The 27,675-nt window shown below is 39.6% G+C and overlaps 2 protein-coding genes across 3 annotated transcripts; both read right to left on the reverse strand.

Annotated features, from left to right (window-relative positions):
* Positions 1-1,140: 1,140 nt before the first annotated feature.
* On the reverse strand, positions 1,141-21,152 carry zmynd11 (zinc finger, MYND-type containing 11). 2 transcript variants are annotated; one of them, XM_058637311.1, is made up of 17 exons: positions 21,010-21,152; positions 18,836-18,975; positions 18,591-18,750; positions 17,958-17,981; positions 13,900-14,061; positions 13,604-13,681; positions 11,573-11,665; positions 11,387-11,474; positions 11,196-11,251; positions 11,030-11,107; positions 10,697-10,815; positions 9,347-9,671; positions 7,836-7,910; positions 7,091-7,369; positions 5,860-6,045; positions 5,135-5,297; positions 1,141-3,875 (listed from the first exon to the last, which is right to left on the reverse strand). In XM_058637311.1, exons 2-16 carry the CDS (start codon positions 18,964-18,966, stop codon positions 5,175-5,177), a joined length of 1,977 nt encoding a protein of 658 aa, XP_058493294.1. In that variant the 5' UTR covers positions 18,967-18,975; positions 21,010-21,152; the 3' UTR covers positions 1,141-3,875; positions 5,135-5,174. The 2 variants fall into 2 exon arrangements, with proteins under 2 accessions (XP_058493294.1, XP_058493284.1); XM_058637301.1 differs by having other exon boundaries at positions 1,141-5,297.
* Positions 21,153-22,406: 1,254 nt separating this feature from the next.
* On the reverse strand, positions 22,407-26,593 carry LOC131464693 (tripartite motif-containing protein 16-like). The gene is made up of 3 exons (XM_058637343.1): positions 26,043-26,593; positions 25,316-25,429; positions 22,407-25,222 (listed from the first exon to the last, which is right to left on the reverse strand). The coding sequence occupies exons 2-3, from the start codon at positions 25,418-25,420 to the stop codon at positions 23,579-23,581; spliced, it is 1,749 nt and encodes a 582-aa protein (XP_058493326.1). The 5' UTR covers positions 25,421-25,429; positions 26,043-26,593; the 3' UTR covers positions 22,407-23,578.
* Positions 26,594-27,675: the final 1,082 nt, after the last annotated feature.

Below are 27,675 nucleotides of genomic sequence, written 5' to 3' on the forward strand. Positions count from 1 at the left end.
CTCACGATACTATGATTTTAAAAAAGTCTCACGATACTATGACTTTAAAAAAGTCTGATGATACTATTATTTTAAAAAAGTCTGATGATACTAAAAAGTCTCATGATACTATGACTTTAAAAAAGTCTCACGATATTATGACTTTAAAAAAGTCTCATGATATTATGACTTTAAAAGTCTCTTACTATGACTTAAAAAAAATCTCACGATACTATGACTTTAAAAAAGTCTCACGATATTATGACTTTAAAAAAGTCTCACGATACTATGACTTTAAAAAAGTCTGATGATACTATGACTTACGAAAATTCTCACAATACTATGACTTTAAAAAAGTCTGATGATACTATGATTTTAAAAAAGTCTGATGATACTAAAAAGTCTCATGATACTATGACTTTAAAAAAGTCTCACGATACTATGACTTTAAAAAAGTCTCACGATACTATGACTTTAAAAAAGTCTCACGATATTATGACTTTAAAAAAGTCTCACGATACTATGACTTTAAAAGTCTCACGATACTATGACTTTAAAAAATTCTCACAATACTATGACTTTAAAAAAAGTCTGATGATACTATGACTTTAAAAAAGTCTGATGATACTAAAGTCTCATGATACTATGACTTTAAAAAAATCTCACGATACTATGACTTTAAAAAAGTCTGATGATATTATGACTAAAAAAGTCTCATGATATTATGACTTTAAAAGTCTCACGATATTATGACTTTAAAAAAGTCTCACGATATTATGACTTTAAAAAAGTCTCACGATACTATGACTTTAAAAAAGTCTGATGATACTATGACTTACGAAAATTCTCACAATACTATGACTTTAAAAAAGTCTGATGATACTATTATTTTAAAAAAGTCTGATGATACTAAAAAGTCTCATGATACTATGACTTTAAAAAAGTCTCACGATACTATGACTTTAAAAAAGTCTCACGATACTATGACTTTAAAAAATTCTCACAATACTATGACTTTAAAAAAGTCTGATGATACTATGACTTTAAAAAAGTCTCACAATATTATGACTTTAAAAAAGTCTCACGATATTATGACTTTAAAAAAGTCTCACGATCCTATGACCTGTAGTTTCTGTGGAAAACATAAGAAAGAAAACAGTGAATGGTTGATACATTTATTTCCTCCATGTTAGCACATATAATATATTATATACATATTGCTAGCTAAAGCATTGTTTGTTTGTTTTTTTAAAAAAGCCACGATTAATATTTTACATGTGGACAGAACAGAAGACAAAGACATGAATTAAGTTTCACTTGAAACAAGTAAAAGCATTTTTAACTCAAAGTCACAGACGAATAAAAGTGTGAAAAATAGAAAAATAAAAAAGCGTCATTGTCTTCTTGCATCGATGTGAGGGAGTGAAAATACGTCCTTGTTTACATCAGAGGAAGAAGAAGACAGAAGAGGAGCCACAGATTCACTCATGCAGGTAAAAAAACAGAGAAATAAAGTGTGAAAAAAAGCCTTTGTGTCTGGATGGACAAATATAAAAACAGTGAAGAAGCAGCAGAGGTCACAGGTCACAACAAACCTGTCATGCATTTATTGGTTGGTTCTAAAACATCACGTTTAAAAAAAATCAACATGTTGAATTAATCAGGTACATTAAAAGGTGCAGTGCGGTGTTTCATGAAAATCAAAAATTAAAAGAGAAAACTGGAGGAGATCCATGCTGAACATGACACAAAGGTCAAAAGGTCGTGGTAACAAAAGCAACTTTGCTTTTTTTCACCATAAAAGGTTGTACATTGTACAAAACAAGAACTAACAGTCATCCCGAAGAAAACGAAGGTTTGGTGAATTTCATTTACTATGTACATGAAAAATGTGACGGACGCTTTATTTACACGTAGTGCAATAATGATGGAAAAAAACAAGAAAAAAGGAGGTATACTTGTGGCTGTGAGCGCCCCCTGCTGATAAAAACATGGCATGGATTTTAACTCATGAATGAAAGACCCTCTCCCACACCAAAGTCCAGGAGCTGCTGGTCTACTGCTGCCTCATGTGGTCACTTTGTGTCACTGCAGTACATCTGAACCAAGGATTTCACATGCCGAAATAAACTCATCAACACGTTTGAACTTAGTGATGGAGGCAGCAGGGGATCAACAACTCCTGTGAGTGTGCGATGTTAAAATCACTGATTTCTCTTTGGACTTTGGTGTGGGAAAGTGAGTGTGTGTGTGTGCATGTGTGTGAGAGAGTGAGTGGTTTACAAACTTCACTGTCCTGTTATAAAAGTGTGTCTCAATGAGATGAATGCTTGAACCTGGGTCTCAGCAGCAGGGGGCGCTCACAGCACCTCATACAAACACACATTTAGAAAAAAATCTGAACATGAGACATTTTTTAAGTGATGCACTCAAACAAAGCTCAACGACAGACGACGAGCGAGAGACTCGTGATTTTCAGCTCAACTAAAAACAAATGTGCTCTCAGTTCAGTTTAAATCAATCACTGCGTTTTAATAACTATCAAAATATTAACGGCCAATCTTTAACGCGTTAATAACGTGAACAGTTTACGGCGTTTTACTTTCAAATAGCCTCAAACAACTAAAGTTTGCAGTGATTGTGATTCGCTAATTGCGTTGCTACAAATTGCGACTTTTATATGTAAACAAATACATATCGCGAACATTTTTACTTCGATTGTGTTTAACTTGACATTTTAAAAAGGTCCAGCTTGTGAAGTTGAATATACGACACATACGTACGTACGTTTTAATCAGTTTTAAAATTATTACCGTAGGTTTAAAGAGTGTTGTTATATGTACGTTAGCCAAGATCCCGCATATGTTTCGCATTTTTTCAGTGGAGAAAAACAGCTCTGCCCACATAACCTGACACAAAAACAATAAAACTTGCAGTCTGACAAAACAGTTAGCTTAAACTTTACAAAAGAAATGTTTTTTAAAAAACATAAAATGGATTTGTCGCAATCTGCAGTCTCACCATTAGATGTCACTGTTTCTTACACACTGGACCTTTAAAACTGCATCACAAAAATTATCGGTACTGACTTGGTTTAATTTTTTTGGCCGCATCGTTAGCAAATATATACAAATCTGAAACGCGAAATACGTTTAGTTTTCTAAAATATAAGGAAATAAAAGCGTAGTTTGCTCCGCCCACAATTTGAGAATTAACTGTAATTTTTTTTCCTCATTAACGGAAACTAACGTTGGTTTATCTTAGAATAAAAAACTTTTCCTCAGTTCAGTCACGTCTTCATAACGAAGGAAACTTTAAAAGTTACGTTTAAAAAAAAAAAAGAAAAAGAAAAAAAAAAGCCAAAATGTTTTTAAACAAAAAAAGCAGAACATTTCAAACACCGAACAAACGTTATTTCATCGTTCACATTTGCATAAAGTTTTATATTGGTCCATCCATCTTCAACATTTATCAAACACCTTTTTTACCGTCATGAAAACAAAGAAGAAAAAGACGTTTGTCAACATGCGAGCGAAGAAAAGAGAAAACAGAAAGCACCCTTTACAAAATTAACGTAAAACGATAAAAATGACAATGAAGATGCTCGGGGAAAAATATACAAACTTTTCTCCTCATTTGTAGAAGCAATCACCAAAACTTTCACCCAAATATCACATTTTGGAAATTTTACAAAACATCAGGGCGTTAAAAAAAAATAATAATAATGATAGTAAAAAAAAAAAAAAGGTAGTAAAACTGTCAAATCACAGGAAACTTTGACTTTGACTGATAAAATGATTGAAAACAAAACAACAGCTAAATTGTGCATAATAACGTTCATTAGAATTATTAACAAACGGAAGATTACGGCGTCTGCCCAGTCCGACCTCGTGACCCTGTTCCGAATAAGAAAAATTGATTTCAGGTAAAATTATAAAAGTTTCATGAAAAAAAGGTTCATTAAAGGAATGGTTTGTGTTTTTTGAAAAAAATTATTTTAGCCGCTTAACAAAAAATCCACGTCAGTCTATGATGTCTTTAAGAACATGATCACATCCTTATCTCACTGTGACACACACTTATAACACACATACACACACCAAAGCCCACAGAGAAAATCAGTGATTTTAACATCACACACACACACAAACACAATTGTTGATCCACTGCTGCCTCCATCACTAAGTTCCACATTCAAAATTCTTCATTCCAATTTATTTCAGTGACACAAAGTGACCACACGAGGCAGCAGAGGAGCAGCAGCTAGTGGAGAACATAATTCTTAAGGTGTCATGACTTTCACTCACTCTCTCACACCAAAGTCCACAGAGAAAATCAGTGATTTTAGCTGCTGGTCCTCTGCTGCCTCGTGTGGTCACTTTGTGTCACTGAGGTTAATCTGAACAAAGAATTTCAAACACTTTAGTGCTAAAATAAGTCATTAGAAGTTAGTGATGGAGGCAGCAGAGTATCAGCAGCTCCTGTGTGTGTGTGTGACGTTAAATCACTGATTTACTCTCTGAGGTTTGGTGTGGGAGAGTGAGTGTGTGTGTGTGTGTGTGTGTGTGTGGGAGAGTGAACTTCAGATTCAGAGTCCCCGTTTAAAAGTGTCCACTCTCAAAAAACCTGAACTATCCCTTAAATGTGTGTGAGCCATCTCATCCACTATTCTATATCTGTGTTACTGTGTTTGTTTGGTTTTATTTAAAGAACGTTTTTCTCTATGAAAGTGAGTCAACACAAGTTGTGTGTTTCTCTGTTTGCATTTACAGTAAGAAAAGTGATTCTTTCTCTTAAAAAAGGTTTCAGGTAATAAAATAATGACTGGGTTAATGCTCATGTGTTGTTACGACACACTTAAATAACACATTCTGACACAAGTTCAAAAAGTAGCACTTCAGTAAAGACAAAATAAAACAAACAAAGACAAAGACATTGTCCACAGCGAGACTCGGTGCTCGCACTCGCACAGAGGACAAAAGAAGAAAAAAGAAAAACATTAAATAACAGAAATGATAAAGTAATTTAAAAATAAAAATCGCTCTTTTTCACGCAGAGAACGTCCTCAAAAGTTTCTCAGGAAGGCAAGTAAAGAAGCAGGAGTGTGTGTGTGTGTGTGTGTGTGTGTGTGTGTGTGTGTGGTAGACTGACTGACAGGTGCTGTGCAGGTGGGAGAGGGGGCGGGGCCTGTGGCTTCATCTCTTCCTGCGGCACGTGCGTTTGTGGTCGGCGTGCCAGTGCTCCTGCTGACACTTGATGGAGCAGTATGAGGTGTTCCAGCAGCAGTGGTACATCGCCTCCTCCTCGCAGTTATAACACTGCAACGACACCAGAGCGGCGGTGTTGTTACCACATACTCACACATGAAGAAGAAGAAGAGGGGGAAGAGGAGGAGACCATGACAGCGGAGATGTTTGTGTTGTTCTACTGTTTCTACGCAAACATCAGGTCCTTAAACGTCTTGTTTTTGTCAGTTTTATTGATTTCTTTGTCGTCTCAGTATACACTCTATATATGTATATATACACACACATACATATATATACATATATATATATACATATATACATACATACATACACATATATATGTACACATACATATACATACACACATATACATATATATATATATATATATATATATACATACATACATACATACAAACATACATACATACATACATACATATACACTCAGTATATATATTAACACACACTCAGAATATATACTCAGTATATATATATACTGAGTATATACCGTGCCTAACTGTGCCGAGGTGAGGCGAGTAGAGCCAGTGGAAATGCGCCATAAGTGTTCATAGTTAAGGTAGGGATGTGTCATGTGTGAACAGAAAGTGAACTCTGGTGCAGAACTCACCCATTGCTTCTTCTTAGTCTGGGAGATGAGCTGCTTGTGTTGAGCCACCAGCTTCTTCACCTCCTCCACCAGCTCTTCTTTACACTTGTCCTTCACCTGCTTACACTTCCTGTCCATCTCTGCCTGAGCGCCGGCCACGGCTTTACTCACCGCCTGTCGCTTCTCCTCCTCCATCTCTGCACGGAGCTGAAGTGAGAGAACATGTTTACGTTTAAAGGTTTAAAATCTGAGTCAAAACCTTCAAAGACCTGAGTCTTCATGTTTACGAGCAGAGTTTAAATCTGAGTCAGAACCTTCAAAGACTCTCTGAAGTCTGAGCTTAAAGTCAGAATTTCTGAATTTTTAATCACAGCATTCTGCCTTTTTTTCTCAGAATTCTAAATTTAATCTCAGAATTCCGATTTTCTGATTTTAATCTAAGAAATCTGAGATTAAAATCGGAATTTCCAATTTTATAATCTCAGCATTCCAACTTTTTTCTCAGAATTTTCACTTTAATCTCAGAATTCTGACTTCCTGATTTGAATCCTACTTTTTTTTTGCTTTCTTTCAAAAAATTTGTTTTACATGTGGCACTCAAACTCTCCTATAGCTTCTCGTGACATCGCACAACACAAACGACTTTGAACACAAACACGACACAAACGACTTTGAACACAAACACGACGCAAACGACTTTGAACACAACACAAGCGACTTTGAACACAACACAAGCGACTTTGAACACAAACACGACACAAACGACTTTAAACACAAACACGACACAAACAACTTTGAACACAAACGCGACACAAACAACTTTGAACACAAACGCAACACAAATGACTTTGAACACAAACACAACGCAACACAAACGACTTTAAACACTAACGACTTTGACCACAAACACAACACAACACAAACGACTTTGAACACAAACACAACACAAATTACTTTGAACACAAACAACTCTGTTGACTAAAGTGAAGCACACATACTGCCCCCTCACACGCGTATACTGCCCCCTCACACGTACTGCTCCTAATTGTAGGATGGGTCAAATGCAGAGAAACAATTTCCCTAAGGGGATTAATAAAGTATAAATCTTAAATCTTATACTGCCCACTCACACGTGTACACTGCCCCCTCACACGTGTACACTGCCCCCTCTGTTGACTAAAGTGAAGCACATGTGTATACTGCCCCCTCACACGTGTATACTGCCCCCTGTGTTGACTTAAGTGAAGCACACCTTCTCCAGAGCTTCCCTGACGACGCGCTCCGTCTCCCTCTTGTTGTCGGCCTTCATCATGTCCTTGACGTCGTTGAACACCTTGGTGTATTTCTCGTGGCACATGTTCTGACAGACGCTGTCACTGTTGGTCTGGGTGCCGCGGTGGAGCGTGCGCGGCGACCCGCCGCTCGCCTTCTTGGTCTGTGTGGACACGGACAGCTTCTCGGGCTGCTGCGGCGCCGAGGACACGGGAATCTCCTGGCTGGAGCTCACGGCCTCCATCTCCGGTTCTGGTTCCTGGTGGAAGAGGAAAGGACGATGTTAAATCAGACGCTGTGACCACACTCAAGACAAAATCTGTGCTCAGTTCTTATTCACACAGGGATTTTAAGACTTTAATCAACTCCAGCAGAACATTTACAGGTCGACTTTTTCCTCCATTTGATGAAATAAACTGTGCCGTGATGAAATAAAACAGACGTTTTCTATCTTACTACATATATAGATATATACATACTACAGATGGCTCTATATCACTTATTTTAGTGTACCATAGTCATTTTACAGAAAGGCTCAATTAGTGATTGAAAAACACTAATCTACATTATCTGACCCAAACATCTAATGGATTATAAAAAGAATCCCGAATTGCAGTTTTATTTTATACAATTTAAACAACAAAGCAGTTTCAAAGACACAATTTTCAAAATGTGCAACAAAAATTCTTCTCCCATAAAAGGTAAAAAGGCAACAGCAAACTTACACTGGCTTCTTCTTTGGGCTCGAGCATCTGAGTCCGACGGCTCTTCTTTGCTTTGGGCTCCTGACTGCCTTTGAGCTGCAGAACAACAACAACACCACAAGGTAAAGTTTAGTCACGAGTAAAACAAGTAACAAGACAGAGAAATCAATAGAACACACTTAAAATGCAGGACTACATGCTTTATTAATATTTATAATATATATTCCTGATGTGAGATTTTAACCAATGATTGAAAATCAATAAAACTATAATGCTCAATGTGGCAAATCAGTCACTAGATGGCATCATTGAGTTCTGTTCCCTGTTGGAAACGTCTGTCAGATAAAGACGTGAACATGTTCTTAGGATTTAAACGATCCACTGCTGCCTCCATCACTAAGTTCTAATGACTTATTTTGTCTGTTCAGTGTTTGAAATCCAACGTTCACATTGACCTCAGTGACACAAAGTGACCACATGAGGCAGCAGAGGACCAGCAGCTCCTGTGTCGCCGCAGATAAAAATCACTGGCCGTTTCTCAATACTCAAGTAAGCAAGTGTGTATTGTTCTGCTGTTTGAATGGTGGCTGGCGCCAAGTGCTGCAGCCTCATTAGCGCCACCTACAGTGTTGATAAATGAACATATGAAATACTTTTAATAAATGCATATATATTGTTCTTATTTTCACATTTTAAATATTTAACTTCATTTATTAATTTATTTCTATTAAAATATACAATACAAATAATATAATGTGGAAAATAGATATATTACAGCATTGTAGAGTAGTACATATATATGTACTACTATAACGCGTACAAATATATACTACGATACATATCTAATATTTACATATATTTAAATACATATACAATGACTGTGTGACTTTAATATAAATCTAAAATTCAATGTTAAAATAAATAAAACATTAATAACATACAAACTTTGAAACTGTCAGGTCAAAACATTTCCATTTTCCATTAAAAACTAAATAACACGTCAACAACAAATCTATGGATCACACCAAGCATCTAATGACAGCGACGTCATCATTTCATCAGGACAGGCCGAGATAACGCTGCTGTGACGGGCACAGTGAGCGCCGAGCGTCCGCAGAGGCGGAGCTTATCATACTATAAACACTGGAACTACTATAAATACGTCATATCTTAATACACAAACCACATGTTTGAATTCTAAATGACTAATTTCTCGCCTCAAATGATGTTAAAACTGCGTTCATGATTTATATTTCTATTATCTGGGCAGAGCGAGAACACTTCCAGGTTTGAGAACCGTACTTGCTGTTTGCTTACTTGAGAATTGGAACAGCATTTGGACTGAGACTCATGACGTTTTCACAAGTACGGGAGTACACACAAGTATGGATATTGAGAAACGGCCACTGACTTTCTCTCTGAGGTTTGGTGTGTGAGAGTGAGTAATTACAAACTTCAGTTTCCTGTTGTAAAGTGTATCTCACAGTGAAGATAAAGACGTGCTCATAGCCAGTTTTCTGGGTCTCACTTACATGTCGGACCTGCTCATTGCTCGTGGACGAGATGCTGGACTCGGCTTCTTCTGTCCGCTCCAGTCTGTCTGTCCTCATGCTGCTGCCCTCCTCTTCCTCCTCTTCCTCCCCTTCTTCCTCCTGCTGTTGCTGCTGCCGCAGGCTCTCTCTGTGTGGCGGGCTGCTGCTGTCCTCCGTCTTTGTCTTCCAGTAGCGTCCCTCCTTCAGGAAGCGTTGGTAAACCTCGAGCTCCTCGCACGCCTTCTTCCAGCCGCTGCTGCGCTTCACCTGCAGCTGCTGGATGCTCACCTTGATGTCCTGGATGTTGTCTGCGGGTATCCACGCTCTGGAGGAGGAGACAAGGACAAAATAAAACTGGCCCCGTTTGGCTGAGTAGGTACTGCAGGTCGGCCGTGACACGCCATAAAAATTAATAAAAGGAAATTTCCCGTTTTTCTTTAAAAAAAGTAAAGCAATTCTGATTCAATTCCGACTTCCTGGCTTTAATCTCAGAATTCCGACTTCTTGACTTTAATCTCAGAGTTCTGACTTCTTGATTTTAATCTCAGAATTCCGACTTCTTGGCTTTAATCTCAGAGTTCTGACTTCCTGGCTTTAATATCAGAATTCCGATTTCCTGGCTTTAATCTCAGAATTCCAACTTCTTGACTTTAATCTCAGAGTTCTGACTTCTTGACTTTAATCTCAGAATTCCGATTTCCTGGCTTTAATCTCAGAGTTCTGACTTCCTGATTTTAAATCTCAGAATTCCGATTTCCTGGCTTTATTCTCTGAATTCCGACTTCTTGACTTTAATCTCAGAGTTCTGACTTCCTGGCTTTAATATCAGAATTCCGATTTCCTGGCTTTAATCTCAGAATTCCAACTTCTTGACTTTAATCTCAGAGTTCTGACTTCCTGATTTTAATCTCAGAATTCCGATTTCCTGGCTTTAATCTCTGAATTCCGATTTCCTGGCTTTAATCTCTGAATTCCGATTTCTTGATTTTAATCTCAGAGTTCTGACTTCCTGATTTTAATCTCAGAATTCCAATTTCTTGACTTTAATCCCAGAGTTCTGACTTCTTGATTTTAATCTCGGAATTCTCCTTGCTTTTAAAAACTAGTAATTCTGATTAAAATCAATGGTACCTGCTGTATGTAGGCTGTACAGAGATTAGATCAGCAGAAGCCTGGTCTATGATTTAAATGTTATTTTCTGCCTGTTTTGTGAGATAAATCCTATTTAAGGTTTTCCAGAGAATTTTAAAGCAGAGTAAAAACACTCTCCATGTCCACTACTGTTTCCAAATTAGACCCTGATGAATGAATGAATGAATGAATCCTGCTCTTACAGTACTCATGTCCCACCTCTGATGCTGGTGTCCAAAGAAGCGCACGTCCACCTGGTTGTCCTCCCTCTGCAGGACTTTGGCCGGCCAGTAACCAAATCCTTTCATCTTGGCCCAGACCAGGTCGTGAGTGGGACTCTGCCGAGGAAACAAAGAAACGGAACAAAAGTTATCTTAATTTTCAGCTTTTTATTTGCTCCATAACCTGAACTGAATCATGTTGGTTTGTGGACAAAAAAAGAGACACTTTTGGGAAACATTGATCAGCCTTTTTCAACTTTTTCTGGACTAAACAAGTATTTGAGTAATAGGTAAAATGAAAGGTGAAACTGCAGCCGTGGGCTGTACTCACACAAGGGTAACAGAACCAGTTGTCGGGCCGAGCGTTGGACAGGTAGAAACAGGTCTTACACAACAACAATTCGTTCAGCTGGAAAAAGAAAAGAGAGGGAAAGAGAATTCATCCACAGAGATTTCATAAATATAATCTGTGTGAGGTCAAGGGGAAGCTGAGATACCTCGTGACACGTGTCGCTGAAGAGCAACCGCGCGATCTCCGCCTGGTCGCTGTGAACTGAAACAACTCAGACTCAGCATGTTTCACAAGTTTAATGTATGGAGTAAAAATGTCTTCATTAAAAGCTGAACACTCCATCATTCTCATCAAACACTAACATGTTTTCAATAAGGTTTGAAAAAGTCCACTCACCTCCGTACAAAATGGAAGTGTTGTGAACAATGAGCTGAGCGTCTGCTTTGAACTCGTCGAAGCTTTTATACTTTCCTTCAGCCAGGTTCTGACAGAACACAGAGAACATGCACAGAGAGTACAGCACCAGCAGAGGGCAGCACACTTTACTCGCAGTCAATCATCGCTGAGAAGTTTGACTCTTACCTCATGGATGTTGTTGACGTCCAGTGCCGTGTGGATGAGTCGTCTGTACATGGGATGTTTAATGTCTTTGCCTTTCTTGTTCAGATCCACAGCCTGTGATTAAACAATTTTTAATTTTTCAGCTTCTTTAATGTGAATATTTTCTACTTTCTGTAATTTTTCAGCTTCTTTAATGTGAATATTTTCTACCTTGTGTCATTTTTCAGTTTCTTAAATGTGAATAATTTCTACTTTCTGTCATTGTTCAGCTTATTACAGTGGATGTGAATATTTTCTAACTTCTGACATTTTTCAGCTTCTTAAATGTGAATATTTTCTACCTTCTGTCATTTTCCAGTTCCTTAAATGTGAATATTTTCTTTCTGTCATTTTTCAGTTTCTTAAATGTGAATATTCTCTACTTTCTGTCATTGTTCAGCTTCTTAAATGTGAATATTTTCTACTTTCTGTAATTTTTTAGCTTCTTGAATGTGAATATTTTCTACCTTCTGTCATTTTCCAGTTCCTTAAATGTGAATATTTTCTACTTTCTGTCATTTTTCTGTTTCTTAAATGTGAATATTTTCTATTTCTGTCATTTTTCAGCTTCTTAAATGTGAATATTCTCTACTTTCTGTCATTTTCCAGTTCCTTAAATGTAAATATTTTTCACTTTCTGTAATTTTTCAGCTTCTTAAATGTCAATATTTTCTACTTTCTGACATTTTTCAGCTTCTTAAATGTGAATATTTTCTACTTTCTGTCATTTTTCAGTTTCTTAAATGTGAATATTTTCTATTTCTGTCATTTTTCAGTTTCTTAAATGTGAATATTCTCTACTTTCTGTCATTGCTCAGCTTCTTAAATGTGAATATTTTCTACCTTCTGTCATTTTCAGCTTCTTAAATGTGAATATTTTCTACCTTCTGTCATTTTCAGCTTCTTTAATGTGAATATTTTCTACCTTCTGTCATTTTTCAGCTTCTTAAATGTGAATATTTTCTACTTTCTGTCATTTTTCAGTTTCTTAAATGTGAATATTTTCTACTTTCTGTAATTTTTCAGCTTCTTAAATGTAAATATTTGCCACTTTCTGTCATTTTCAGCTTCTTAAATGTAAATATTTTTCACTTTCTGTCATTTTTCAGCTTCTTAAATGTGAATATTTTCTACTTTCTGTAATTTTTTAGCTTCTTAAATGTGAATATTTTCTACCTTCTGTCATTTTCCAGTTCCTTAAATGTGAATATTTTCTACTTTCTGTCATTTTTCAGTTTCTTAAATGTGAATATTTTCTACTTTCTGTCATGTTCAGCTTCTTTAATGTGAATATTTTCTAATTTCTGACATTTTTCAGCTTCTTTAATGTGAATATTTTCTAATTTCTGACATTTTTCAGCTTATTACAGTGAATGTGAATAATTTCTACTTTCTGACATTTTTCAGCTTCTTAAATGTGAATATTTTCTACTTTCTGTCATTTTTCAGCTTCTTAAATGTGAATATTTTCTACTTTCTGTCATTTTCCAGTTCCTTAAATGTAAATATTTTTCAGCTTCTTAAATGTCAATATTTTCTACTTTCTGACATTTTTCAGCTTCTTAAATGTGAATATTTTCTACTTTCTGTCATTTTTCAGTTTCTTAAATGTGAATATTTTCTATTTCTGTCATTTTTCAGCTTCTTAAATGTGAATATTTTCTACTTTCTGTCATTTTCAGCAACTTAAATGTAAATACTTTTCCCTTTCTGTCATTTTTCAGCTTCTTAAATGTGAATATCTTCTACATTCTGTCATTTCTCAGCTTCTTAAATGTGAATATTTTTTACTTTCTGTCATTTTTCAGCTTCTTAAATGTGAATATTTTCTCCATAAAACGAAGAAATCATTCAAACTGACATTTTGGTTTGTGGATCTGTGACCTGTGACGTAAGATCATTCGCAGGATTGATCTACATTTTCTGGACCCAACAGTGACTAGATTAATGGTAGAAAATAATGATGCTCGTGAAGACATGAGGAAGGAAGAATAAATGTGTTGTGGTTCTCACCCTCTCCTTCATTCGCTGGACGATAAAACGCAGGTATTTACTCATTTCCTGTTTGTTCAGGTTCTTCTTTTTACTGCCCTGCAGGAGAGAACAAAAGGATCAGAACCAGAGCAGCTCCTGACTGGACCTCATCACCCGAGCTGGGCTCCAACATCTGGTACCTTTACTGTTTCCACCTGAACCACGTTGGGGCACAGCCCACACTCACGCCTACCGAGTAAAGGTTCTGTTCTCAGTCGAAACGCAAGCCTGACCCCGCCTGTACCATGACGGACAGGCGGCACTCAACCACCTACCCTGCAGACGACACACTGCCACTGCGAGCCTCCGTCCCGGGGCTTGCACTCGTCCGACAGACACTTGAGGTGATAGACTCGGAAGCAGTTGTCGCACATGAGGACGTCGCCCGGTAGGTGACAGTCGAAGCAGTACCAGTCGTGGCTCTCCGCCTCCCAGTCCTGCAGCCAAGACACAGCAGAGCACAAAGTTTGGGTGACACCACCCCCTCCGGCCCGCCAGCCACAGCAGGTGGAGGACAGAAAACATACTCTCCGTCCTCCGCTAAGAGGCGCAGCTGGAGGTGCGACAGGTTCAGGAGAAAGACGGGGTTAGAGTAGCCAGTATAATAACATGCAAGGAACGTCTAATCCTTAGAGATTTAGGCGCAATGGGGGTTGGGTCCCTTGCTCAGGTACCACAGCCGGTTTGTAGGGATTCAAACCAGCAACAGTTGGCTGCCCCATGTCCTCAATAAGGAATGCAAGAGAAATCCAGGTATTATTGGCTCCTACTTGATTTTCACTCAACTGTTCGCAGAGTCATTTTCAGTGTGTTTTCTATTGCTTTTCATAATATTTCAAACATCTTGTCTTCAGTTTCTCACACATACACACACACAGCAGTGCTCTCTCATCGAGTTAAGGCCACAGACAAAACATTAGAAGTCCAACACTCCTCCCACTCACAGTCTGCGTCCTCCCTGATCTTTCCTCCATGTGGTGAAACTAAACCTCCAAACTGCCCGGCAGGTTCTGGGAAAAAAACCTTTTCCAGGTACTTCATGACTCTGTGGGAATCATGCACCTCATGTGCTTTTGGTGGGTGGAGCCAAGTGTCAATCAAGAGATTGGTGCGATGAAAATTGATATAATCTGAATAATCTGTTGTAAAAGAGGCATTTATACCTTATTTCAGGGCAAAAACATTATGCATCCTTTTAGATGAGAACAATGACTGAGTTATGGTCTAGTCCCATTCATTCAGATGTGAGACTTGTTTTAAAGGTCTGAGATAGGTGCCCAAAGGTGGCAAAACTTTACCTGAAGGACTTTGACTTGATTCACGTCAGTTCTTAATGCTACAATTTATTTTGTAAAGTTTGGAGTGGATTAAAGTCAAGTTCGGGACAAAAGTAAACCAGAGAAATAAGAGTATTTTTCCACACCTCGTTTTCAAATTAAAAAACACAGACAACATGGGTTTTGCACCACACAATGTGAAGGAGTGACCGTGGTCACATCACGCTCTCACTCCCAAGGTTCACCCGGGGACAAAGAGTCCGAGTACACTGCGACATCTGTGTTTGCATAATCCCAAATGTACCAAAGGTATAAATGAAAACTCTTCTTTTTGGGAGAGTAACACACTCTTCTTCAGAATAGAAAGAAGGATCGTCTGCGACGTCACAAGCCACTGCTGACTATACTCGGACGAGCTCTCTGACACCCGAGGACACGGCATCTGTCAGTAGGACAAATGTGTCCCAAACACAACAGATGTGTATATATTACTACAGTGAGTTTACAGAGCAAAGCTTGAGAACTAGGAAGCTTAAAGACAAAAGACGGAGACATGAACAAAAGGCATAAGAACATTACTGCAGACATTCCAGGTATTCTGAGACATATTTTCTGATGACTTTTCTCCACAAACAACTTCAGCTCAACAACAATTACAGAATACATTATTGCTTGGTCCAAGTCAGACTTTTAAAACCCCCAAAAAATGTCCAAACATCAGACACAGATCGTCTTTTTGGTACAAATGTGTCTGTGTTGTCTTGTTCTACCAGTTATTGACACCTGCGACTTCTACTACAGTTATTTCCTCAACTACCTCAATATTCCATTCGATTACAACACTTACAACAATTCTAAACAGGGTTCCCAAAAGACTTTCTAGAACTAATTCTCTCAAACTCAAGGACAGAATGTGCTGACACAGCTTAACATGAGAGGACAACTTGTAATCTTCATCCATGGCATCCACTTTTATTGATTTGCAGCATGCTCTGCATCTGGACACATGATTGTCCTTGGACCTCAGTCATAGTTAGTCTTCTCATTTTCTTTGGTCAATTGCTAGTCTCTCTTGGCTTAACTTTACTCGCTCATTGTTCTGCACAGAATCTCACGTCAACAGCAGAGAGAGAGAAAGTGGACAGTGTCCACAACACCGTTTGGGAAAGTAAAAATCTCCAGAAAACCACTTAAGCTTGGTCATGTCAGACTTTTAAAACAGACACAAATTGTCATCCTGTTGTAACGGTCTTGACGCCTGCTACTTCTACTACAGTTAGATCTTTAACCGAGACCTGAGCGTGGAGGTAATCTTTAGGTACCTCAAGATTCCATTCCATTACAATACAATTACAATAATACCATTCTAAACAGGGTTCCCAAGGACTTTCCAGGACCCTCAAACTCAAGGACTGAATGTGCTAACACAGCTTAACTGTATCTGGACCTGTGATTGTCGTTGGGATCTTGGTCAACATCAGTCTTTGTCATTAGAGCGAGTAACGCTAGTCTCTCTTGTTTTAACTTTAGTCACTCATTGTTCTGCACGGAATCTCACATCAACGATGGCAAGAGACAGTGGACAGTGTCCACAACACCGCTAGTGATTATGACTCCACGTTTGTCCTGCGTCGGCCTCGTCTACGTACATCAAGCAACACAGGGCATGAAACAGGAGGTGGCGTCGTAAAAAACAAGGAAGACTTTCGCCTAAATATCAACTGAACTTCTGTCTTCTTTCACGCTAAATTCACAAGATAAAAACATTTAACACGGGGGGTTTGAAGAGGAGTCGTCAGTGTCGAGCCGAGACTCATCACAGAGCAGCATGTGGCTTCTACAACGTTTTATCTGCAGTGACATACATCACACTGCACGTCATCTGCTGCAGATCCCACAAAAACATGACTTTCTATACTTTATATCACACCAGATATCACCATGTGTCCTAAACAATCCTATTTTTACTCTTTCAATGGTATTTTAACACAAACACAATAATTATTTTACTATTTCAATGATACTTTGAAATCTAAAACATTAGATTTTAACATTGAAACAACCTGTTTAGTATATCAATGGTACCTTCAAAAGAAAAGGCTTTTTTCCTCACTAACTAACTGAAACGTGATTTCTAAGTTTGAAAAACGAATCACTAAGGAACGTAAGGAACAGTGAAAACAATGTTTGAATACAGAAGTTCAAAACTGATAAAGTGTATGATTATTTTAATCATCGCGCACCGTCACAAGTGTTCTTTTAAAAAAAACTGGATTTACTCCAGTCTAAAAACCCTGGCAGTGAACATTTTGTGAAGGTTGAGTAAATGCTGTGGTTATTCATTAGAGGATTTGACCTCTGTGAGGTCAACACAAAAACACACAACAGAACACATGCCAGCTGGACTGAGACCAGCTTTACTCTTCTACACTGCAGTGGCTCCTTGTAGATTTGGAAAAACAACAACAATGTGTTTACTTTTATTTTATTTCTATATCTTTGTAGAGAGGAAGGCGTGAATAAAAGTGTTTTGCTATTTTGTGCGTCACATCCAACATCTACGTCAAATGCGATATTGAATAAACTACATAAAATCAGTTTTATTTACTTCAAAGTAGTATTTTTTCTACACTATATGGTACAAACAGCACATTTTTCTTTTTGTAGTTCTTAAACTACATAAATGCGACAAACTTTCAGTTTTTTTGGGTGGAGAAGGAACCAAAGTGACTCTTTTCATTCTAAAAGGTTTCAGACCCCACTGGTCTAGCATATCCAAGGTGCTGTAGCTGCTGCAGATGCCTCTTTTAAAATCACTCAGAAGAGGGCCTTCTGCTGGACCCTAAGAGGTACTACTACTTCAACAGGTAGTTGTGGGACTTTGGACACGCCCGAGTTAAAAAGACTTAAAAATCCTGAAAACATGCGTTAATCTCAGTCAGCCACAATCAAATCCCAGAGTGATTTCTCACAGAGAGGTGTTAGTTTGGGGGGGGGGGGGGGGGGAAACAAACAAACAAACATGGTGAATTTGAAAGTAACAAAGCAGCCCTTACCTTACTGCCCTCTGCTTTCGGGTCCTGTGATTGCAAGTGATTCAGAGAGTTGTGTTTAAAAAGTGCTGTTTGTTTTTAAAATGACCTGAGCTCCACTGGACACTTGTCCTCAGAGACCAGTTTGTACTAACATGTAGAATTCAGCCACCAAGGGGCGACTCCGCTGGTTGCAAAAAGAACTCAAGTTTGCAGGGAGGTGAAAAAAGTATTGGTTCATGTTTTCCTCAGGAGATAATCTGGTCTCAGTCCCAAACCTACAACTACGTTCCCGTTTGATTGACAGCCAGCGTTGGGAGTTCATCTTTAATTCCTGAGATTGAAAAAGGAGTTTGTTTTTCAACCTTGAGATTGAAGCGGGAGTTTATCTTTAATCCCTGAGATTGAAAAGGGAGTTTGTTTTTAATTCCTGAGAGTGACACGGGAGTTTGTTTTTAATCCCTGAGAGTGAGACAGGAGTTTGTTTTTAATCCCTGAGAGTGAGACGGGAGTTTGTTTTTAATCCCTGAGAGTGAGACGGGAGTGTGTTTTTAATCCCTGAGAGTGAGACAGGAGTTTGTTTTGCAACCAGAGGTCTACCTCCACTTTGATACACAGTGTGTTTTTGTGTTGTTGGTGTTGACGATGCGAGCGTACCATCTCCTCTCCAGGCAGCCAGTAACCTTCCTGCTCGATGCCGGCCTTGGAGCCTTTGCAGCCGACAGTGAGCGTCTCCACCACCAGGCCGTCTTTCACGGCCAGGCTCAGCTGGCGGGCGGTCTCTTTGGGGTGCATGCCAAACACGCGGCTCAGGTACCTGCACAGGTCGGAAACAGAAAGACCATTAAAAAAAACAGACAAAAAACTCACAACAACGTTGAAAAACAACACAGCGATCTTACTTTGAAATCCTGTCCATGTTTGCGATTTGTTTCTGGTTGCGTATGACCTCGATGGCCGCCCACACGTACTGGACCACCTTGGGGTCGGCCAGCCTCTTCTTTAACACACGTGACATGATTTCCTTATTCATCTCTTACAACTGAGGGGAAAAATACAATTTACCGCTTTAACAAAGAAGCACAGGAGGAAACAAGACGTGATAGGGATTGTGTGAATTCATACGACGTTCTGAGCAGCACCTTGAAAAGGTGAAAGATCGGCATCACAATCTTATAAAGGTTATAATTCACATTCTATTGATATTTAGGTTTGCTCTCCCTCACTTTGCGTTGTGGTTTTTTGTTTGTGGGCGGTCCTTAGGAAGCTGCCTCCTGATTGGCTACTGAATTTTGGAGCGACAGCTCAATGGACCAGAAGTTGTCACAGGCTTGGAGTCGCTGTCCGCCTGGAACTCGTTCCCCATCAACATCCGACAAATAATTGTAAATACCTAACGTTTAGAATGTGACAAACGTTAGACATTGACAATTATTTTGTTGGATGTCAACGAGGAAAACTTAGCAAAGAACAAGTGTATTTTCAAACAATAAAATACAATATTTTTGAATGATTAAATCAATATTTTATTTGCTTCTTAAAGTGTTATTTGCTGCATGAAAAGTGTTTGAAATATTGAAACAAATCTAATTCCAAAGACTTCACAAATCGTAGACGCAAAAATGTCCACATTATATTAGTTATTTTTCCAGATAAAATCTGATGCAGGTTTGGATGATTTTCTATCTTACATTCATTATTATTTTTTACTTTCTGTGCTCTAAAAAGGTTCCATGGTTCCTGTATTAGGTAATATCATGACGACAACATTTTAAAGCCTGAAGGAAGGAATAGCATCAACTACTAATGTAAAAATCTCTTGAGGAAAGAGCAAGTTAGTAATCTGAAAGGAATTCAGAGAACGAAAAAGATGAATGTCTGACTAACATGGATAGCCCGTGGCCGTAGGAAAGGGAACTTGACTTGTAACCGGAAGGTCGCCGGTTCAAATCCCCACCCAGCCAAAAAGGGCTGGGGTACCCCTGAGCAAGGTACCCAACTCCCAATGCTCCCAGGGCGCTACTCAGTGTGGCAGCCCACTGCTCCTAATTCTAGGATGGGTCAAAATGCAGAGGAATACTTTCCCTCAGGGGATTAATAAAATTAAACTTTATAATGTACTTCTCAACCCAGTTCTTGGGTGCTTCAAATGCTTCAAAGGATATGTCTTTGAAGCATTTATCCTGGTTATTCCAAATATAACACGTGTGTGTGAGCTGAGGGAGTTTAATGGTCTCCCGGGATAAACAAAGAGACGTCACCACGCTCTTGCTGCTTGTTGTCAGGAACTTGACAACTCCTCTGAGCCAAACAACAACAAGAAAACATCCTCATCATAATGTCGTTTTTAAAGAGTCCAGCCTGACACGCTAATATTCACGGTTAACCCGCTCACAGCGCCTAAGTTGACGCGTTTACAAAGCGACAACACAGTCTACTAACACTGCAAGACAGTGACACAAAACCACCAGTGACTAATTCACTTCAAACTTGTACATTTAGCAACAAAAGAGGCAGCGGTGGAGGGCCACGACCACTGCCGCTTCATGAGCCCACTCTCTTTAGCAGGCAAGCTAACATCCAAAGCAAGGCTAGCAGATACAAAGGAGCGGGTTTCACTTCATCTACGTGACAGGTTCGGATCGAATAACATGATGTGATCAAAGAGTCGTTTATAACCGAAATGCCAGAACAAACACTGAAACGTATCAAATTCCAACGCGGTGTAGTCGTCCTGTTAGCGCGGCTAGCAGGTTGCTACGTCGCTAACCTAAGCTGTCAGGCTGCACGAACTTCGCCAAGTTGTCAGCGAACACACGCGAACATTAATGGTCAAAACGAAGAACCGTGTGTGTGTAGGGAGCACACATGCGGAGCTCCGTCCGCCGACAAAACAGCACACAGACGAGACGACGTAGACACTTAACTGTGGGCTCGTTTGTTTTGGAGGGCGCCATGTTCACGGTCCTCCATCACGGGACAGCAGAGAGCGGCTAAGCTAACGGTGCTAGCTGGCTAACAAGCCCCAGTGATGCCATCTATTTTTTAAGAAACACCCGAACAAGAGCTCACTCACCTCGGCTACAGAGCCACCGACACACAGCACTGAGGATGAGAAACGAGGGCCCTCACACCAGTGTCGGAGGAGGATGAGCTGCAGCGGCTGCGGCGCTGGGCTGAGAGGTAAACACAGACAGCGCCAGCCAAGCAGAGCCGAGGAGGAGATGAACCCTGGCGGTGAATGTCATGTACTGCACCGAGGATTTCCCACTGTTTATTTTTTTTAATAAATACAAAACTTTATTTATACACGACAATGCACAAAGAAAACCTACGGAAGAGCATTAGGGTCACATGTAAAAACCGGTTTTGAAAGAAAGTAGAACAATTAAAATAAATCAATATAACAGCATGAATTCAGCAATTAAAATACTGAGGAAAACAAAGTCAGAATTCTGAGATTAAAATTCGGAGGAAAGCAAAATCAGAATTATGAGATTAAAGTCCAAAATCCGTCCATTTTTTGAGGCATTTCAAATTAAGTCGAAGCATTGGGGTTTACAGCAGTGGTTCCCAAAGAGTGGGACGTTTCCCAACCTGCAGATTTATGTGTAAATAAAATTCATAATTATTTTAGTTTTACAGATATGGGGGCTAATGAGGCGTTCATGGCGGTGAACTTATTAATACATTAGGTCAACAAAAATAATCATTACCATTTTGTTTTTAAAATATTTATTTATATATATAGGGCTGCAGCAAGTGATTATTAATACTAGTTTGGTCAAGAAAATGTCAGAAAATCTTGAAAATGTCAGTCATGGTTTTGAAACGATGTTTCTCAAACTAAAAATTATTTCTGTTTTATGGAGCAAAGAATGCAGAAAATATTCTTTTAAGAAGCTGAAGAATCCCAGAAACTGGTTTCAATGAATAAAAACAAACATTCAAACCAACAAATCCATTATCAAAAATAGTTGACCATTAATTAATAATTGATTAATCGTTGTAGCCCTATGTATATTTGACTTAATTCTCAAGTTAACCATTTATTAGCTTTTCACTAAACTTAAAATGTTAAATAGTAACTAACCATCTTTTCTTTCTTTTTTTTGTCTTTTATACTTACACTTTCACTTAAGTGTTGCTCTGTGTTACCTCATAAGTACCTGACTTACAAGGAAGGACAATTTAAATGCTGGACAATAATTTAACTACCCCTGATGTCTTTCTTGATGTGAGGGCACTCTTATTTCTGTATGTTTATGTAATTGGAAAAAATGTGAAAACTCAATAAAGATAATGTTGGAAAAAAAAATAGTAACTAACCAGCACTCTATTTGACTGATTTTATACATTTAACTGCCAATGGGTCAATGAAGAAAACAGATGAATTAACAACCATGTTTTTTTAGCAAACAATCGTTAAACTTTTAAAAACACATAAAGCAGATGAACCACAAGGAGCCGAAATTAAAGCAGAGTGCAAGTTTATTTTAGCTTACAGTAAATATAATCACAATATATCACAGCATCAGACGTGTTTTCTTCTTGTAACTGAACGTTTAATTAGCTTTAGTAACAAATCTCAATCTGAACAATGGTTTGAACTGAAATAACACAAATATGTGATGAAGTGAAAGAGTTGTTTTCACATTGACTGTTGGCTCACTGCTGAATAAAGGATGAAGGATTATTAAGGATAATGGCGCCCTCTTGTGGTTTGTACATGGCTCAGATTTCACCCGTTCCTTCACAAAAACACCGAAACAGTTGAAAAGAAAAAGCGTCTTCTAAACTTCTTCTGACTGAACCTTAATCTACCCCCCCGCATATATATATATATATGCATACACACACACACACACACATATGTATACACACACGTATGCATATATATATATATATATATATATAGATATGTGTATATAAAGTTGTAATATTATGAGAATAAAGTACTAATATTAAAAAGCTTGTATTTCTCAGCATTTTTATTGACCGTGTGTGTGTGAAAACAAACATGGCTGCCAACAGCACAGTGACAGAGATATTTTCCATATTATAGTTGTTATATTGTATATACGACTGTCGATCGACTGAAGTCAAAGGTGTGGAGCAGTTTTTCCACGAGTCCTTTAAGTCTCGATAAATTCTATATCGACTCGATAATGAGTCAAACCTGGGATGGATGAAGTTTCCAAACGTCTGTTTTTGTCCACACAATTAATCAGTTTGAATGATTACTATGATATTCACAATTAAGAAGCTGAAAAATGACATGGTATATGGTAATGGTATTAATTCTGTAAAAAAAAACTAAATTGATGACTCGTTGCTGCCCAATAAACAAACATCTCTGATGCAGTACATTCATTTTTAGCTTTCACTAAATACTTTATAAACATTGTCGAAAGGAACAAATATCAACATTAAATACAGGTGTGTATGTAAGGTGAAAGAAAAAAAACCACTCACTGCCATAAAAACTTAATAAATCCTCATGAAAGTAAACATCCACTCGAGTCGCAGTCAGTACATCCTGTCGTTGACCTCTGACCTTTGCCAGTATCTCCGAGGCTGGAGGTCGATGCTGGACGAGTGTGTAGATGGACTGAGGAGAACCTGGTCTGGATTGTGGGTCAGGCTTAAATGAACTCAGCTGTGCTTCCAGGGCACATAAGAGGAAACCCAAGTCCAGCATAGAGAGGCTCAGTGAACGTGGTGTGGACTCTGTGGATCAGAGTCATGGTGTCAGAGACGTCGTAGAAGGACAGAAAACCTTCAACGTGGTCCAGGAAAACTCCCACTCTGGAGGTCGAACCCAACCCAACTTGATCTTTATGATGGTCATGGCTAAACACATAGCTGTGCTCAAAACAAGTCAAAGACCAGGATCTGTCATTGTTTCCAAAATTAAGATGAGAACCAGTGACGTCACTGTATGCCACTGCGATATCAACCAGCTCCGCCTTCTTCTCAACCTCCCAGTAACAGCGTCCGCTCAGACTCTCTTTACTCAGGACCTGCCAACTGAGAGAGAATCTGAGTGGATGAGGAGGCGGAGCCTGACGCTCTCTCACTAAAGTCACTTTCCTGTTTCTCTTAGATAAGATCAGAAACTCGTGAGCTGTGTTTGGATCCAGTGTGAGTTTCCTTGAATGTGTGAGGAACTCAGCTCTGCTCTTTGGTTCTGGTTGTGGCATTACGACGTCCACAGGAGTCTCAGTCAGGACGTCCTGGAGTTGACCTCTGACCTTTGCCACAGCTGCCGTCACGTCCTCAAAGTATCCATGAGCTTGGACGTTGATGGTGGGCGGGTTTACGGATGGACTGAGCGCCGCCGGTGGGAAGGCGTGGAGGACACCAAGGAGAAACTGGGTGTGATCCTCGTTCAGCAAGTGCTGCTCCAGATCCCTTTGCATATTCTTCAGCTTCCAGGTCTCCCGCTGCAGCTTCCTCTGATTGTCTTTGATAAGTCTCACTTCAATTCTCTGCTTGTATCGGATCTGCTGCGTCACCTCAGAGCTTCTTATCTGCAGGAGCTTCGTCAGCTCAGTGAAGGTCCTCTCGCTGTCCTCCACTGCTTCGTCAGCAGAGAGATTAACGTTCTTCACCTCCTGATCCAGCACCTTCTCATGTTCCTTTATGTCCTGGAGTCTCTTCTGGAGACTCAGATCCAGCTCTCTCTGCTTGTGCGTCCTCGCTGCTGCAGCTGAGACCATGTCGTGGTCTTTATGTTCTTCCAGAGAGCAATGATAACAGATGCACTGCTGATCAGTGCGACAGAACATCTTCATCACCTCGTCATGATGAGGGCAGATGTTCTGCTGGAGGTTCTCACAGGGCTCAGCCAGCTTGTGTTTCTTTAGTGCAGGTGACTGATGATGAGGCTGGAGATGTTCCTCACAGAAAGAGGCCAAACAAACCAAACAGGACTTGACAGCTCTACGTTTCCAGCGGCCAGTGCAGACGTCACAGGCCACATCTTCATCTCCAACATACAAGTCACAGACAGGAGCAGCGTGAACCTCAGTCTTCTTCAGCTCCTCCACTAAATCTGTTAACATGGTGTTTTTCATGAGTTCAGGTCTCTGCGTGAAGGTCTTTCTACACTGAGGACAGCTGGAGATCGTCCTCCCATCCCAGTAGGTCTTGATACAGTCCAGACAGAAGTTGTGTCCACAGGGAGTCGTCGCTGGATTCTTCAGAAGCTCCAGACAGATCGGACAAGAGAAGTTTTCTGAGCGCAGCTGAACGCCTTTTTGCGCCATTTCAGGAAGAGCAGCAGCCTGAAAAACGACGGGGAACAGAAACACTTCAGTCCAAACATCCACGTGTACATCGTTACGTTGTAATGTGAGGAAACAAAAGTAAAATAAAACCTTGTTTGAGTTCATTCCTGTCGCCAGGAGAGCGTCTTCGTTTCCCGTCTCATCTGCTCGGGCTTGATTCCTGCGTTTTCTTCCTACGGCCCGCTTCCGGGGCATTCTTTCACTCTGCAGGTGGAAATACAAATCACTGATATTATGGTTTGCACAGGCCACCGTAGTTCCCCGATGAACATGAGAGGGAGAGGAGTGAATGTTGACTTAAGTCAAATATACCGCGGTGTTAACGCACCTAAAAGTTGTCAACCGCAGAAAATATTCACATTTAAGAAGCTGAAAATCACAGAAACTTAAATGTGAATATTTTCTACATTCTTTGCTTCATGAAACAAATAAATCATTAAAACGGAATCATTTTGGTTTTTGGACAAGGACAAGAAATACCTTTTGAGTATATCACTTACAGCAGCCCCCCCCCCCCCCCCTTACTTATATTACTTATTTACTAAGGATTCAAAAACCCACAAAAGCCCTTCTACTTGCTTTCTGTTCTTTCATTACTAATATAATGTTTGTACATATGTCTAAACGTGTATATTCTTAGATTTAATATGAAGCTTTTTCTGTTTAGAACTTTGTTATAATGTTTATAAATGTTGCTTACAGCTGGCTTGAGCAGGAAAACATGTATATGATGCTCTGTTGTTGACGAAACACTGAATAAAAACTAAGTTAAACACACACACACACACACACACACACACACCCGAGCGTCTCTTACTTGTTTGTGTCGGTGTTGACGTGAGAACCGTGAACCGCTGTGACACCACTACACGGCGGCCACGATGAACTCGTTTCCCCGGTGAAAGCAGCCGAGTCTCCGTGACTCCGTCTTCGTGCAGCTGGAGCTCGGACGACGATGCGGACGTGACATAGAGCAGCAGAGGAGATGAAAGACGAAGCTGTTCTGTAGTTTCTTCGTCTTTGGAGACAAAGCGCGTGTGAAAAAGAGGAAAGTTAATCTTCAGTGTTTAACGGTGGTTAGAAAATAACGTTAAAGTCGCATTTAAGCCACCGTTTCCGAGACACGGAAACCTTTGCTTTCGTCCAATGAGAGGACAGAGTTTGAATTCAAACCAGTGTTTAAAAGTGATGGGCGTTCCGTTTTTTTTTTTAATGAGCTGTATCTTTCGAGAAGTAAAGAGGCAAATAATGACGTAGGCCTATGTATATTACAAAATATAAATGCATTTGTCTTTTTTGACTGATCTAATTACATTATATTAATTTTCCATTTAGTTTTATAGATAACAACATTTATGTACGTTAAAACGAAAATGACGAAATCCTACAGTTGGCAGGTCTCGTAAATGCAGCAAGTGGGCGGGGCTGGACCTTCCCATCCCGGTGTGGGCGGAGTTGGAGGTCCAACCTCCTGCAGGCCGCAGCCTAGTACTCGTATCCTTTGGCTCCCAAACGGCTCTTCTTTTTTTTTTTTATCTTTTATTTCAGCCACATTTAGCGCTATTTATGTATATATGTGCATATGTGCATATATATGTATATATGTATTCCTCTGTACTGAAGTAAAAGTAAAAAGATACGTTTGCATGGAGCACCTGTAGTGTGTATTAGTTGAAAGACAAATGTCGCCATCTTTCACTACCAACACATTACTGGTGTTAAAGTAGACATATTATACCCTATTTCCCAAGTTAAAATAGTTCCCTGGTGTCCTAATGAACATGTCTGTGACATGCTTTGGTCAAAATACCATAAGGATGAAGCACCATGGCAGTTCAATAACCCTGCTAAACCCGCCCCTTTCAGAACACTTGGTTTTGTGCATGGTCTCTTTATATGCAAATGAGACACAGGCAAAAACACACCCACTTCTTTAAGGGGGTTTCTGATTTGTCCTTTTTACTGCGCTCACTCACTCAGCTCCTGTTCCCTCCGCTCCATTCCTCTCCCCCTCCCTCCACTAGTTCTCTGACAATATCAACACAGCAGCGTGTGCGGAAAACAGCGAGAGTGCCGTCACAGGAAGAGACTACCAGCACAAAGATCAAGCCAAACACTCCCGACCGTAAATCAGTTAAAAACACTTAGGGACAGCAGCGCTGATCGCCAGCGGTAAGTGGCGAGCTGCATAAACTGCCGCTGTATGTGACTGTATCAGACTGAGTCTGTGCTCCGGAGACCTCTGTCACAAGGATCAAGCCAAACTGTAAATCAGTTAAAAACACTTAGGGACAGCACTTCTGATCGCCACCACTGATTGCCACCGCTGATCACCAGCGGTAAATGGCGAGCTGCATAAACTGCTGCTGTATGTGACTATCAGACTGAGTCTGTGCTCCGGAGACCTCGCCACCACTGACCGCCAGATGCACAGTGCCCCCGGGACCCCT

This window comes from Solea solea, chromosome 1 (assembly GCF_958295425.1).
Source record: "Solea solea chromosome 1, fSolSol10.1, whole genome shotgun sequence".
Lineage (NCBI taxonomy): Eukaryota > Metazoa > Chordata > Actinopteri > Pleuronectiformes > Soleidae > Solea > Solea solea.

Coding starts and splice junctions, on each gene's coding strand:
- zmynd11 (XM_058637311.1), bottom strand. CDS start 18,966: ATGAATAAGGAAATCATGTCACGTGTGTTAAAGAAGAGGCTGGCCGAC. Junction 13,682..13,899: donor GGCAGTGTGTCGTCTGCAGG/GTAGGTGGTTGA, acceptor TCTCTCCTGCAG/GGCAGTAAAAAGAAGAACCT. Junction 11,475..11,572: donor ACGTCAACAACATCCATGAG/GTAAGAGTCAAA, acceptor GTGTTCTGTCAG/AACCTGGCTGAAGGAAAGTA.
- LOC131464693 (XM_058637343.1), bottom strand. CDS start 25,420: ATGCCCCGGAAGCGGGCCGTAGGAAGAAAACGCAGGAATCAAGCCCGA. Junction 25,223..25,315: donor CAGGAATGAACTCAAACAAG/GTTTTATTTTAC, acceptor GTCGTTTTTCAG/GCTGCTGCTCTTCCTGAAAT.